The following is a 15,165-nucleotide window of genomic DNA, read 5'->3' as shown; positions in this document are numbered from 1 at the left end:
TAAGTGAATAAAAAGATAAAGAAGATTACGAGAGAAAAAGTTCTCAAAACTCAATAATAAGAAAACAAGCAACTCAATAAAAGAAAAAAGGGCAGAAGATTTAAACAGACACTTTACCAAGGAGTTATATGGCTGGAAAATAAGCACATGAAAAGATGCTCAACATCATTAATTATTAGGCAAATACAAATTAAAACCACAGTGAGTATAACCACTCTGGAATGTATACCTACTATACGTTCCAGCCATTCCACTGCTAGATATTTACCCCAAAGAAATGAAAGCTTACGCCTCTACAAAGACTTACAAAGAGATGTCTGTAGCAGCATGGACTGCTTTGGCCTCCGAGGATAAGGGCCTTCAGGGACCCATTCATTATGCCAGAGGAATACGAGAGTATCTAAGGTGTGAGATCACTCTGGGCAAGTTGGGTGGAATGTTAGAACCATAGCCAAGAAAACACCCTTGAATGTTACCCCTACACTCCTCCTATGACCAGGCTCCAGGTTGAAATAATAAGACCAGCGGGAGAGAAGTGCAAAGTCAGAAGGAGTGGAGGCTCCATGGGTCTTTGGCAAGGCGTGGACGATGTTCGTGACAATCTGCTATCCTCTCATGCAGAGCCATTAACAGTACCTCTCTCCCAGGCCTGTGGTAAGGATTAGCAAATAAGAACTAAATAAAGCACTTGGCAATATTAAAGTATGAAAGTGTTTTTCTAAAAAATGCTCTAAGACTCATTTACCGCCCCCCTTGGGCTCTTTGCTCTTTCCTTTAATAATGTTCAAACATAATGAGACTTGGCAGTATGCTAACAGAAAAATTTTAAATTTCATTTTAGTGCTGTAAACCACAATCTCTATGCCCTCAGAGAAAAATGATCACTGCTTAAACTCATGAACAGTGTTCCCTCCTAGTAAACTCTCACTTTCCCCTCTTCCTACAGGCAGAAATGGATTCTTATAACACAGGCCTGGGGTAATGCACTCACCTTCTAAGGAACCATGTGGTTATTTTTGCTTATTGAAAAATGAAGCTATTTTGGTCCTTCCTTTTTAAGGCTGGCTGCCAACCCGGGACCTGGAGACGTGCAGGCTGCCACCTGCCTCGCCCCAGCTGTTCCTGACCCGCCATCCGTCTCCAACCAGGGACACTTGGTATCTGCCAGGTCGGTTAAACCACGGATGAAAGATGCCTGAGGCCAAGGTTCAGTGTGGATGACTCTGTTGGCAACACACAGCCTGCCACACATCCTTAACTTCCTCTCATTAGTGGGTGGCACGTCACTCTCCATGGCAACACAGAGAGCTGTATTCCGAGAAAAACAGACCTTCTCATGGAGCTCTGCAACAATCTTTTCTTATTGTGTGACAAGTAATTCAGCATTCCCTACATTTTTGCTAACAACCAAAAGGCTACCTTTTAAAGAACGTATATTCTTAAAATAGAGAGAATATGTTATATAGACATTAGAAATTTCTATCACTTATCCTTAGGAATGACCATTTAGGTTGCAGATTAAATTATCAGTTCAAATTATTGACGCTCTAATAGTAAAAAGAAAGTTTAATTTCATGCATCTCTTAACTGCCACGGTCCCAAAGTTATTTGAAAGTCTAAACAAGCCTTTAAAAATGCAATTTGCAAACATCCTCAGTGAAGAAGGAATTTTTATGGCTTAGGTTTGCATTCCATTAATGCAGTAATCAAATACTAATACAGCCACTGTTAAAGCTTGTTATAAACCATGAAAATAACAGCTTTTACTGATGCCACAATTTCACTGATGACATGCAGTTTTATCTCCTGAAAGGGAGACGCAGAGCCTGCCTCAGGGCTCACGTGTCTGCATGTGGGCAGCACACATCAATCTGGAGAGTCCTGAGCTCAGAACTACTGACTAGGTGGTCCAGAAAAGACACGCTCTCCAAAAAATAATAAATGAAAATTCTAGATAAACTCACTATACAATAACATTGACCTCAAGTGGACAGATCACAAAAAGATCTATTGTGGAGAAAAAGCTAAGATCATGGTTCTTAGGAAACAAACAACAACAACCCACAGACTATAAGAAATATAAGGGATTTCCTCTTATCCCTTAATTTTATTTTAATTTTTTATATATATATATTTTTGCAGTACGCGGGCCTCTCACTGTTGTGGCCTCTCCCGCTGCGGAGCACAGGCTCCGGACGCGCAGGCCCAGCAGCCATGGCGCGCAGGCCCAGCAGCCATGGCGCGCAGGCCCAGCCGCTTCGTGGCATGTGGGATCCTCCCGGACCGGGGCACGAACCCGTGTCCCCTGCATCGGCAGGCAGACTTCCAACCACTGTGCCACCAGGGAAGCCCCATTATCCCTTAATTTTAATTTCCTCCTGCTTTACCACACTCTAGACTGTACTTTCCATGGAATTCCTTCTGCCTCAATTTTCTTAAAAATAAATTATAGCCCCATCTGAAATCCTTATCGGTATTACCTTGCACTGGGAGAGCACTGTCTTGGTCTTTCTAGCACTGTTCCACTGTTCACATTCATCCTCATGGCTTCCCTTCTCAGCGCAGGACAGGCAGTGGCTTACACACACACACTCTATGTTAGGTCTGCTCAGTTAATCTCCATGCCTTAGTCTCTGCGTCAGTAAAATCAAGATGCAAACTGGATTCTTAGCAACACTATAAATTGATAGTAGGGCAAAGGTAAGAAATCTGTTTTCTTCAAAAGCCAATGAGAGGGCATGTGGGTAAGAAGCAGAAATCAATCCTTTGGCAAGGAAAACAAAATGGTTGCTCAATTCCTTTTAAAACTAAAGTGGGGCATATAAAACTCTTTTTAACAAATGTTAATTAAGCATGAATCAGCAGTCAACTTCTCATGCTCACCAATCACTGAGCAGCCTCTTCCTCTTAGCTGCCGTTAGTTGTGCTGTGCTCTTACCTTTACCTTCTGTGCCACCAAGCCTCTGCTGCTACTGCAGGGGGAACACCGTGGCTTCTCCCCTCGCCAACCCGGGGCTGGAGTGGGGAGGGGGGTGATGATACCAAAATCGAGCAGCGGTGTTCCCACCCAACACCCTCCCAGCGCTAGTCTCCTGATGGACAGCATCTCAGAGCCTGTCCAAATCTCACTTTTCACCAAACCTCTTCCTGCTCCAGTAGGGAGACAAGAGACTGGCTGTATCTCAGTTCTCATCTGGATAACAGAACACATATCAACCATATGCCTGTCTTACTCTATAAGGTCTAACCTAAAATAAAAGAAAGCCTTCTTTGTAAGAAGAAAAGCAAAGAACTAGAAAACTTCAAAAGGCCTGCGGTAAGAAGCAGGTATAAGCCTAAGCAAAAGGCCTTCACAGTGAGGTTTCTAACATTTTTTTGCGGCATGAACTCGCGGGCAGTCTGATGGCACCTCCTCGAAAAATGTTTTAAATGCACAGGATAACAAAGGAGACCAATTATAGTGAAATAGAATTATCAAAACATCAAAAAATCCTTGAGATATGGTCACATGTGCTTCTCCATTAATGCACGAAACAAAACTAGCCAGCAGTAGTTTAATTGTAAATGCAATTTCTAAGCAGTGATGAGCATAATTTGTCAAGATAGCTGCAACAAATGTAATGAGATATTAAAAAAAAAATCAATGATTTTTATTGGTGAGAAACAGACGCTGCTAACAGTACTGTGATCTGCTGCCTATATTCACAATTGAAGGCAATGCTAAATACTGAGAGGTGAGTGAAAATAGAAATGTAATTTTATTCTCATCTAAGTTCACAGAACCCCCTGAATTCTCTCCACCACCCCAATACATAAAGAAGCTGGAGGCACAGCTTTTCTGGCTGAAGCAGAAGCAGAGGGCTGGTGGCAGGACTGTCTGGCCTCTCCCTCACATCGTATTCCTCCCCAAGCCACGAACCAGAGGCCCCTGTGAGGAACCAGCTCGAGGGTTTCTTGGAAGACAGTTTGCAAACCACTCATAAAGTGATTTATTATTCAGTCTGCTGAGAGTATCCCTGCAAGAGCGTGCCTGTGCCTATTTTCCTAACCTCCCAGCCATATCTATACACAGTTTATGAAGTCCCTGGCTCACGTCCTTCTTATTTTGCTTTATTTATTTTTTATTTGTTTTTTTTTATTCTCTTATTTTAATCATGTTTTATTTTGTTACAGCCCAACAGTTCTTAGCAGGCTTTCCTCTCTTATTTCTTAGCTTTCATATTTTGTTTACTTCAATTTAGCCTTTTTACTGTTGTAATCACTTTTACTCTTTGTTTGTTATAGAGTATTATCAGGTTTTTAAAAAAAATTTCTTTATTGCCAACTTATATCGTTCCTGGTATTAACTGACTTAATCATCTTTAGTTCACATTATTCTTTTGTTTAAAGCATCATTTCCCTTTCCTTGGTGTTTCCATTTTTTATTTGTAAGTGGCAGGGCAGAAGTTGATCAAAAGGCTGTGGGCCCCCAGAGAGGAGCCCAGAGCCCAAAGAGGGGTGGTTGAGCATTTGTTCTCCCTCCTGCTATCTAAATAGCAGCCTCTCTTTAACTCTCCTTAAAACATCCCTGGGACTCTTTAATGTTGATGCCCCCAAACTTTTAAACCTGTGTACTTCAGGAGATTCAAAAGCTGAGAGTCTTTCCTGGAATGAGAGGAGGATAATACACTGGCATGTGCCGGAAGCACCCTGAACTGCTTACTTGTTCACCTGACTCAACGGGAGGTGCTCAACTAGCTCTCCACTGATCACTCCAGGTTTCCAAACTTCTTCGGCTCTAATAGCCTTTACATAATCACTGGGGAGATCTGATCACTAGAAGATGAGAGGATGCGGCGATTATATTCTGCTTGCAGAGCCTGGTCTCTACAGACTGAGGCAGGGAAAGATTTGGGCCACTGACAGAGGTGGCAGCCAAGGTCCTGTTGTGGGCCTTCCCCTCAAAGACAGTACTGCCTGGGGAATGAGAAATTCTCCAGGCAGGCCAGCAAGAAGCTATTAGTTGCAGGATTAATGGATTGCTCCTATATCTCCATATCTTATACCTGTGATTGTAAGTTTACTCCGAGATGTCTAAAGTCATCCCATGTGGAAATGTTAGGCATTGCAACCATGAACGCTGAAGACCTAACTGGTGGAAATCCCAGAGGCCCTTGGTGTCCTCAGGATTAACATTCTTGATTTCAATTAAAGCAGGGAAACCCCAAGAGTTCATAACTTAACCTGCAATTCTGCTGAGGCATTACTATGTTTTGTATATCCTCTAAGGCTGGAAAGCAGGAGTTGATACTTAGCTGATGAACGAATACTGGCCAGCCTCCATCATCTACACCTGATGCAGCTTTACTGTGCTGTACTTGGTCTCACACACATACAACAGTAATCTCATGAAGTCATGAAAGCACTTCTTTCTTAAAAAAAAAACTCAGAAAAAGAGAGCTTATTTTCTTGGCAACTGAAGGGAGGAGAAAGAACGGAAATAAAAGAGTGATAAGTCATGGTTGGTTAGAACACTAGTTTTGATTAAGCAAAGGATGGGGAATGTCAAATTAAACAACGCCTCAGATTTAAGATGGACAAGAGTCTTCTATATGACCTATATAAAAACAGGGAGATTTTATGAAACTTTCAATAAGACTCCAGGCCTCACAAAACTGGACATGATATGAAGAATTAATCACAGAATGTCTTTCTGTAGGACTTAAATTTCTCAGTTAAACTTCAATGCATAAAGACAGGGAGAGTGTCTAACTTATTCACCACTATATGCCCAGCACCTTGGACAAATTCTGGGCACACAATGGGTGCTCAGTAAATACATGCTGAATATTGAATTGCTGAAATCAATTATATGCTACAGAGGTACAAGTAAATTTGGGACATATTTCTTCTAAGACTATAGCACTGTGTCCTACAGGATGGAATTCTAAAAAATAGTTCCTATTTATAAATTGGAACGATTTTCTGCATTTTCCCATGAACAAAGCAAACAAAGGTGCCAGCCCAAATACACCTTTCACCACTGGCAAAAATAACTACCAAAGGAGCCTTACAGTGCCAAAGAACCACTAAAGGAAGGCAGGGCTTGCTCCCATCAAGGAATCCATTTATGTTTATCTTAATGAAAGGTAGGAGGGCACTTGTAATTATGATTTCAGCACCTAGAATTTAAACTTCAGACACAGTTAAAGACAATCTTAGATTTAAAATAATTTTTTTTTACGGTTTGGAATCTTATCTACCTGAGATTTGTATTTAAACAGAAAACACCAAAATGGTGGTAGAATCTACCCAATTCAGGAAGAAAAAAATGAAGCCTTATTACTATTTCGCAGTATCACATACAAGAAAATTGGATATGTTTTCCCTAATATAAAGAAAGCTTTAAAAAATATATACCCAGATGTAAATAACTGAAAACTCTCTTGATCAAAACAAAGTTAAGGGACTTCCCTAGTGGCGCAGTGGATAAGACTCCACGCTCCCAGGGCAGGGGGCCCGGGTTCAATCCCTGGTCAGGGAACTAGATCCCACATGCATGCTGCAACTAAGAGTTCGCATGTCACAACTAAGGAGCTCATGTGCACAACTAAGGAGCTGGTGAGTCACAACTTGAGAGCCTGCCTGCAGCAGCTAAGGAGCTGGCAAGCCACAATTAAGGAGTCCACCAGCCGCAACTAAGGAGCTCACCTGCCGCAACTAAATAAATATTTTAAAAAACCAAAGATTGAATGGGAAATTCTAATACAATGTTTACTGGAAACATTTTAAATTTCAGCCTGAGTCTTTTTTTGCAGCCTAGGAATTGGAACAAATCATAAATCTGGTTTTTAAAATCACAATAAAAAGTTAGTTGTAAACACACAAAAAAAAGTTAGTTGTAAGGTATCATTTTGACAGGTATTTGACAGATGAAAAGTCAACTATAAGAATAAATAATAATTTATTTGATCAGTCCTTTATTTAATGAACTTTAGGTTATTCCAGTTTTTACTGCTATAGACGGTGCTGTACTGAACATACTTCTTTGTACACAGGGGAGAGTGTAGCTGTAGTTCAATGGGATTGTTCCCAGTTGTGAGAAAGAATGAAGTAAAGGCAGTAATGTAGAAAAAGTGTTAATTGAAAACAGGAGCTGAATAGTACTTAAAGAGTGCACTTCCACCTAAATAAAAAAAGGGAGGAAAAAGATAAATAGACATATATTTTTTTCTCCTATCAGACGAACAAAAATCCAGAAGTGTGAAAATACCTCTGTTGGCCAAGCTGTAGAAACAGGCCTCTTTCATACACTGCTGGTGGGAATGTAAATTGGTAAGACCCCAATGGAAAGAGATTTGGCAACAGCTATTGAAATTAAATGTGTGTGTGTGTGTGTGTGTGTGTGTGTGTGTGTGTGTGTGTGTGTATACACATACATATATCCATGTGTATTATTACATTTACATATGTATCAAATATACATACTTATGAGAACTATGTGCAAAATTACCTATGTAAAAGGTTATTAATTATTGCATTGTGCATCATACAAAAAGAGAGCACAAACAACCTAAAGGCCCTACAATAGGGAACTGGTTTAAATAATATATTCATAGTATGGAATATGATACAGTTATAAAAAATGTCTAATCTCTCTATACACTGACATAGAAAGATCTCCAAAGCACAAACTTAAAAAGCAAGGAGTTGGGGGCTTCCCTGGTGGCGCACTGGTTGAGAGTCCGCCTGCTGATGCAGGGGACACGGGTTCGTGCCCCGGTCCGGGAAGATCCCACATGCAGCGGAGCAGCTAGGCTCGTGAGCCATGGCCGCTAAGCCTGCGCATCCGGAGCCTGTGCTCCGCAAATGGGAGAGGCCACAACAGTGAGAGGCCCGCATAACGCAAACAAACAAACAAAAAAAAGCAAGGAGCTGAAGATTATATACAGTACTTACCACCTTTTGTGTTAAAAAAGGATGTGAAACAAGAGAATATATAGTCTAATGAAATGGAAAACTTACTTGTACAGGTAATACTCTGCATGGTCTATCTCTTCTCGAGATGAAATGTTGTCCACAAACTAAAAGACAAAAAAAGAAACCTTTGGTTGAATATAAATTATGCCATATATTGAGCCTAAGTCACACACTGACCTTAAAAATAAAACACACATTTTATTAGAACAGTGTTCATACAGTGTGGCTCCATCCTCAAAACCACTCTATGTTAATGCCAACAAATAATCTACAATGGCCTCTCTTTTTCTATACGTAGAACAACCTTGGTTAGAAAAACTGTTTAAAAACTAAACGTTAACCTTGCTCAGAACAAGAGAGAGCTCCTATTAGTGTATTTATAATTAGCCACTGGTATTTCCCATTAACTTTAAACCCTGATATTTTCTCTATGTTCCAAACTCCAAATACATGGGAACACATAGTTGAAAGGATGAAGACTCTAATGGCTGAAAAAACATGGCCCAAGAGAGGAAAAGTCTAAATTTAGAGAATTCAGCCTTATAACCATTTTTCCTATCTGATTTGCTTCTGCTACAGACCAGTCAACCTGTGATTCTTCTACCAGCAAAGTCTCCCCTCGAACCACAAACTCCTTCAGTGTGCTCAACTCTAAACCAGAGAAACAAACAGAAAAGACTCTTCTAAGGAGGAATTCTACTCTAAAGTAAAGACTCAGAGGCACAAAGGGTGAAGTAGGAGATAATGGATGTAGTGAATATAATTAAAACCTCAGGAAGAGGGAGAGAAAAGTAAAGAGGGGGAGACTTAATGGATCTCACCCTTTTTAGGACTTATGGACTTGACTTAGAAATCTCATTAAGGGGCAGATAAAATATGGTTCCAACACAGGACCTGAAGTTGAGAACTAGCTCTCCTGACTGCATGCTGTGTGGCATAAACAGACGGCACAGCCCCGCTGGAACTTAGTTGCTCCATCTGCATAAACAGAATAAAGGCACCTGCACTGAAGAGGACGAGGCCCCAACGAGAAAGTGTACGTGAAAGCTCTTTAAACTCTGAAGTGCTGCCTAAACAAACACCAGGCATTATGGCATACAGAGATTTTATACATCATGTAAGGGATGAACCAGTGGTCTTTCAGTTCCCCTCCAATATGAAAATGATAAGTCTATAAAATTTAGGTTATAACCTAGCTAAAGGGTTCCCCTACTAAAAGGAAAATATCAAGGAGCAGAAAGAAAGGACTCAGACTAAAAAGGATGATGGTTTCTCTACTTTTCTTCTCCTAGATTTAAGTCTCTTAAATTTTATGGTGCCATTAATTTCTACAAAGAGTTTTCACATCTAAGATCTCAATTTAGCGTCATATCAGCCCTATGAGGAAAATACTATTGTCCCCATACTGAATAAGGGGAAATTGAGAGGGGCCCACTTGCCCAATGTCATAAAGCAAATTCATTAAGACAAGATAAGATCTCTTTAAGGGAGGCAACAGAAAAGAACTTCAATGTCACAGAGATATGGGTTTGAAGCCCAATTTTTCCACCTATGAACTGTGTGAACTTGGGAAAGTCATCAAGCATTCTGAGTCTTACATGCAAAATGGAGATAACAATGCTTACCTCATATGGCCGCTATGAGAAGAGCAAGATAATGTAAGTTAAGAAACTAGTACAACAGCTGGCGCAGAAGGTGATCAGTAATGGTTACTCTCAAGACCTATTCCTGACTCCTAGCCTAATATTATTCTCCCATCCATTGCTCTGTAGCAGTTTAACATTAACATTAATATCCATTCTTTTATAGACTTTCTCAACTACCAAAATTACTTCCAATATTAACAAGTAAATACTATCACTTTGAAGGGTATATCAACTTAAAAATCATGATACCAAATCCCGGAAAAGTTAAAATAAACCAGATACACAACAGTAATCACTGACACTGGAGTCTGACAAATTTATTACCTTTTATTTTAGTCAAAGAAAGTTGCTACTTCATTATAAAATATCCATTAGCAACTACAAAAACATACCACACTCCGGAAAAATATATCCTATGAAAGGCAGTCTTTATTTACAGAGCCTCATGTATATAAAGTGGCTTTCTTGCCTTCTTTCTCTTTCTTTATATTTAAGTTTTCTTACCCGTGATATTGTTAAAGAACTAACGGGCAGCTTTCTCTCATATGTTTTATCCATTAAAGATGCCAGATCAGCTGTGAAGACAAAGAAGAAAAAAGAACCTTGTTAAATATACATATTTCTTAAGAAAAATCTAACAGACACAACTCCTGCCAGATGGCTGTCAACATTATGAAGTCAGTATTAAAACAGATGCTCTTTCTTGCTCTTTTCTGAAATTATTTTTATATAAATTAAAGAGGATAGAGAAATATTAGTATAATTTTTTTAAGTATTTACTTGATTGCAGAAAGGATTATTTTTAAAGTCCTAGCATAGATTTAGCTTTAAAAAAATGGATCAGTAAAATATCTCTGGAAGGAGACACAAGAAAGTGTTATTATTGACAGACTCCAGGCAAAAGAGGGCCAAGATGGTAGGGGGGCAAGAAAAGGAAACTCTTCATTGCTTACACATTTATTCCTTTTGCATTTTGAACCAGGTAAATATATTAGCTGTTCAAAAATGTTTTAAGTTGGAACTTATTAAATTACTTTTATACATTCCCTGAACGAATCACAGGGACCACACATTCTGCTTATAATTAATGATTTTCAGCCTGAAATATTCCTATTCTGATTCCTTTTACCAGACATCCATACAAATACTTGGTATTCCTGAGATTACAGTGCCACCTCAGAGTCTAAAAAGACCTGGAATAACAGGCAACATACTCTTCAAAATAATTATTTCATACCTTCTCATTGCTTCTAGAACTTAAAATGTGTGTCTTTCCCCTTCTCCACTCACTCTCACTCTCACTCTCAGCTCATGATTTTTTTTATTTCCCTAAGCATAAAATAGAAGCAATCATGGGAACTTTAGCCTCCTACCATCAGGTCTACCAGGCTACCAGCATCTGTATCCATATATCCTGCCTCCTATTTTTTTTTAAACAAAGGATGAACTTTACTAAACAAACAAAAACCAAAAATGACAAAAATTTCCTTTGACCTCCTATCACTCTCCAGCTACTTCTCCTTTGCTCTGCTCCCATCAGCAGCGAGACTCCACAACAGTCATCCCCAATACAACTGTCACCACTTCCTTAGTTCCATCCTCCCTTGAACTGACTCAAATCACATTTTGGTTTCCATCACTCTACTGACACCAAAGACCACCTCTACTTTGTTAAATCCGGTAGTTAATTCTTCATCCTCATCTTACCTCACCTCTCTCTAACAATTAATATAGTTGAGCATTCCGTTGTTCATGAAATGCTCTTTTCTCTCTTTCTTGGGTTCCTTTGCAGGATCTCCTCTTCTTGACTTCTTGATGTTGACGTGCCCTAAGTCTGAGAAGCAGACTCTTCACCATCTGCTCGGTCTCTGGGTATCTCATTCTCTGCCTCCCATAGTTTTAATCATCATCTACAGACTACTGACTCCACACATATATGCCTACCCTGACTTCTTCCTGTGACTCTAAACTTGTGTTTCCAACTACATGGATGACATCTCTATGTGGGTGTCTAATAGGTCTCTTAACATTACATGTCCTCTTAATTCTCCAACCTTCCACTCCATACCTGCTTTTCTCCAAACCTTTCCCATCTCAGTAAATGGCCCCTACGTTAACTGGCTTACTCAGGCCAAAAACTAAGGTGTCATCCCTGATCCCATTCTTTCTCACTCTCTGTAACCATATGTCAGCAAATCATATACGCTCTAGATCTGAAATATAAATATATATATAAATAAATCAGATCCTGCCATTTTCTTTTCTCAACCAGCCAATAGCTACCTATCACACTTGGAATAAAATCCAAAATATTTTCTATGATCTATAAATGCCTATATAAGCTGGTCTGTGTTTGGCTTTTTGTTTTTTCTCTTTTATACTTACAAGTAAAAACCATGAAGGCAAGGACTTAATTCACTGATATATTCTCAGTTCCTAGAAAAGTTCTATAAAAGGCACTCAATAAATATCTAAAGAAATAAATAAAAGGAATAAAGCAAGGGAGGGAGAGAGAGAGGGGAGAAAGAGAGGGAGGAAGGAAAAAGAAATGCAGTTATCTCTTGGTGTCCACATGGGATTGGTTCCAGGACCCGCTGTGGATACCAAAATCCACAGATTCTCAAGTTCCATAGCTGGCTCTCCGCATCCGCGTATTCAACCAACTGCATCATGTAGTGCTGTGTGGAAAACAATCCACATATAAGTGGACCCACAAAGTTCAAATCCATATTGTTCATGGGTCAACTCTAACTAGAGTTCCAAGTTTTATTTTTACTCCCTGGTGGAAGAAATTAGTATTAAGGAAAACGGCAACAGGTAATCAACTGACAAGTATTTGTTAAAGACCTATTGCACTTAACCGATATTTTTCTCTTTTCTTTCCCTGGGATAATGCTCTCAATGACTCAGTAGCTACCAGGGGAAAGAAACTTTGCAAAACCACTAAAACCTGATATGATGTAAAAGTAATTACTTTTCTTATGACTATCTTATGACTATCTTTTCTTATGACAACCCCTTAAAGGGGTTGGTACCATGTGATTTAAAAATTTTAAACACAAATACACATATACAAAGAAGTCCCTAAAACCTCTTTATACTAAGGCAAATTAATATTGTTAAATCTAACTGCTCACAGAATGATATTAAACAGCATTCCCATGATACCAAATCTTTATGATCTCTTCATAATAGAGGCTCTTGTGTTGAGATGACAGGCAATATAAAGAATCAACTAACCCTTTACTCAAAATTTAAATTTTAACTAAAAAATGCAGGATCAGGATCTACTGGCCTAATTAAAATGACCTCCATTTCCTCATGGGTTTCACATAGTACACAGCACATAACAAAACAATGGATTGAGTGGGCTTCTGTAGTGTGATAAGTCAAGATTCCATTTTAATCTTCTACACCAAGATATCCTCAGTCAAGTAAAATCGGCTGGGGCCTCAAAAAAGGCAACAGCTGCACAGACAGCATCTGATGAATAATATTTGCATATTATAAGTCAGAGAAAGGTTTGCTGCTAAATATAATATGCAACCAATCACCTCACATGACAGCACTAGCGTGATGAATGAGGCAGAAAACTGCGCGGAGCAGGGATGGCCATGAAAGCTGGGGCAGCTGCAGCCTGCAGAGGGCCAGTGCCACAGGCTTCTGGACCATGGTTTCAACAGTCAAAATCACTCTTCATGTTTCAGTGAGGGGCCAGCAGATGCCCAGGTTTTATTCAAAGGGATGTGCCAAAGGAGATGCTTTCTTGCCTGTCACTCAGCTCCTCAGGAATACACATTGCAGCGGATGGTTGTGGTCAACAAAGACTATAAAGGAAAATGGGTCTGAAATTTGAATTCCTCATTGAATTCTTCATTAACAAAACTTAAAGCTGTATAGACAGTGTGGAAGTATGTCCAGAAAATGAAATGTATACTAGTATAAAAATGTTTTTGTTTGAAGAAAACAATACCATTGATAATCTAAGGACATAAAGGATTTTCCTGAGGACCCTGCACTATTCGAAGTATAGGAGTGTAATCCTGGTTAAGGATCTGAACCCCTAAGAGGCTTTAAGAATTTAAAACGTCAGATTCGTAGGCTTCACACCCAGAGGGTGATTTTAATTCCATAGGTTTGAAGTGAGACCACAGTGAGACCACAGACCACACAAATTTTTACACAAAAGCCCCAGGAGATTGTGATGTAGCCTGGCAAGCACTTGAGTGAGTTAGTTTGAGAACTACCACAGAGGGAACACAAAAAGGATGTTGCTCCTAAGTTCGAAGATGATATTAAACTGAATTCCACTTCAGCAACAAGGTGGACTAAATAGCGTTTAAAAAATTCCCCCTACTATAAAAACAAAACACCTAAATAAAATGTTAAAAAAATTTTCAAATATATGACTGAGCTTTCAAGAAGATAGATGTAATTGTCAGAGGCTAAAGGCAGGATGGGAGCACAAACCTTGAGTGTTTAAGGGACTACTAAGGGTAGCAGTCACCTGAGAGCATCCACAGGTCCGCAGGGACCCAGAGCTGTGGTTTTAATGACTTACAGGGCACGGAGGATAGGCCTCTGTAAGGTAGGAAGCTGTTTCAGAGATCCTAGGTAAAGCCAGAGCTGCCTAAGGCTACAACCTGTAGTGAAGGTGAACTAGAAAGTAATGCACCCTGCAAAGGGAAAACAGCAAGGACATCGTCCCCCGAGGATTCTAAACCACAAAGTCAGCCTTCGCACCTCTGAGGCCCTAATTATACTTCCTATGTCATACAAGATACTGCAACTTGAGAACTATGTTTTAAGTGGTTTAAAGAGTTGATTTTACTACATAAAACTGTAGAAAATACATACTAATCTATGATGACAGAATATATCAGAGGTTTCCTGGGAATGTGGGAAGGTGGGCAGGAAGAAGAGGAAAGGACTACAAAGAAGTAGGAGAACATGTCGGGGGTGGGTGACAGATATGCTTATTATCTTGATTGTAGTAATGATTTCATGGACATATACACATGTACATATGTCAAGACTTGTCAAATTGTACACTTTAAATATGTGCGGTATATTCTATGTAAATAATACGTCAAGAAAGCTGTAAAAAAGAAATTCGATGAATAAGTTAAAGAGCAGGTAAGACACAGGTGAGGTGAGAATTAGCAACCTGAAAGAGCTAAAAGAAATTACAAGAAACTAGAAGACTGCAGCAAAGATAGATAAAAATAAAAAGTATAAAAAAGGAGTTAAGAGATATAGAAAATAGAATAGTAATGTCTAAAATACATTTAATTGAATTTCCCAAAGAAGTTAATAAAGAGAATGGGGAGAGGTGATATATGATGAGCTAATTGCTAAGCATTTTTTAGAACTGATAAAAGATATCCATTTTCAGATTCAGGAAACACAAAAAATCTCAAGTCAATTAAGTAAAATTAAGCCCACACCATGATACATTACACTTAAACTGAAGAATAAGAGGACTTTAAAAGTAGCCAGAGGGCTTCCCTGGTGGCGCAGTGGTTGAGAGTCCGCCTGCCGATGCAGGGGACACGGGTTC

The 15,165-nt window shown here is 39.4% G+C and overlaps 1 protein-coding gene across 2 annotated transcripts in view; it reads right to left on the bottom strand.

Annotated features, from left to right (window-relative positions):
• Window positions 1-15,165, bottom strand: part of MRPS27 (mitochondrial ribosomal protein S27) — a 97,111-nt gene that overhangs the window by 67,709 nt on the left and 14,237 nt on the right. For both annotated transcript variants that reach the window (XM_007457059.1, XM_007457060.1), the window contains 2 exons: window positions 10,110-10,180; window positions 8,005-8,063 (listed from right to left, as the gene is read on the bottom strand). In XM_007457059.1, coding sequence (XP_007457121.1) covers window positions 8,005-8,063; window positions 10,110-10,180 — 130 coding nt within the window. The remainder of the gene's footprint in view (window positions 1-8,004; window positions 8,064-10,109; window positions 10,181-15,165) is intronic.

Source organism: Lipotes vexillifer, unplaced genomic scaffold, assembly GCF_000442215.2.
Source record: "Lipotes vexillifer unplaced genomic scaffold, Lipotes_vexillifer_v1.1 scaffold241, whole genome shotgun sequence".
NCBI classification, from domain to species: domain Eukaryota; kingdom Metazoa; phylum Chordata; class Mammalia; order Artiodactyla; family Lipotidae; genus Lipotes; species Lipotes vexillifer.
Note: the sequence above shows the minus strand (reverse complement) of the source record. Positions and strands in the feature narration are given on the sequence as shown.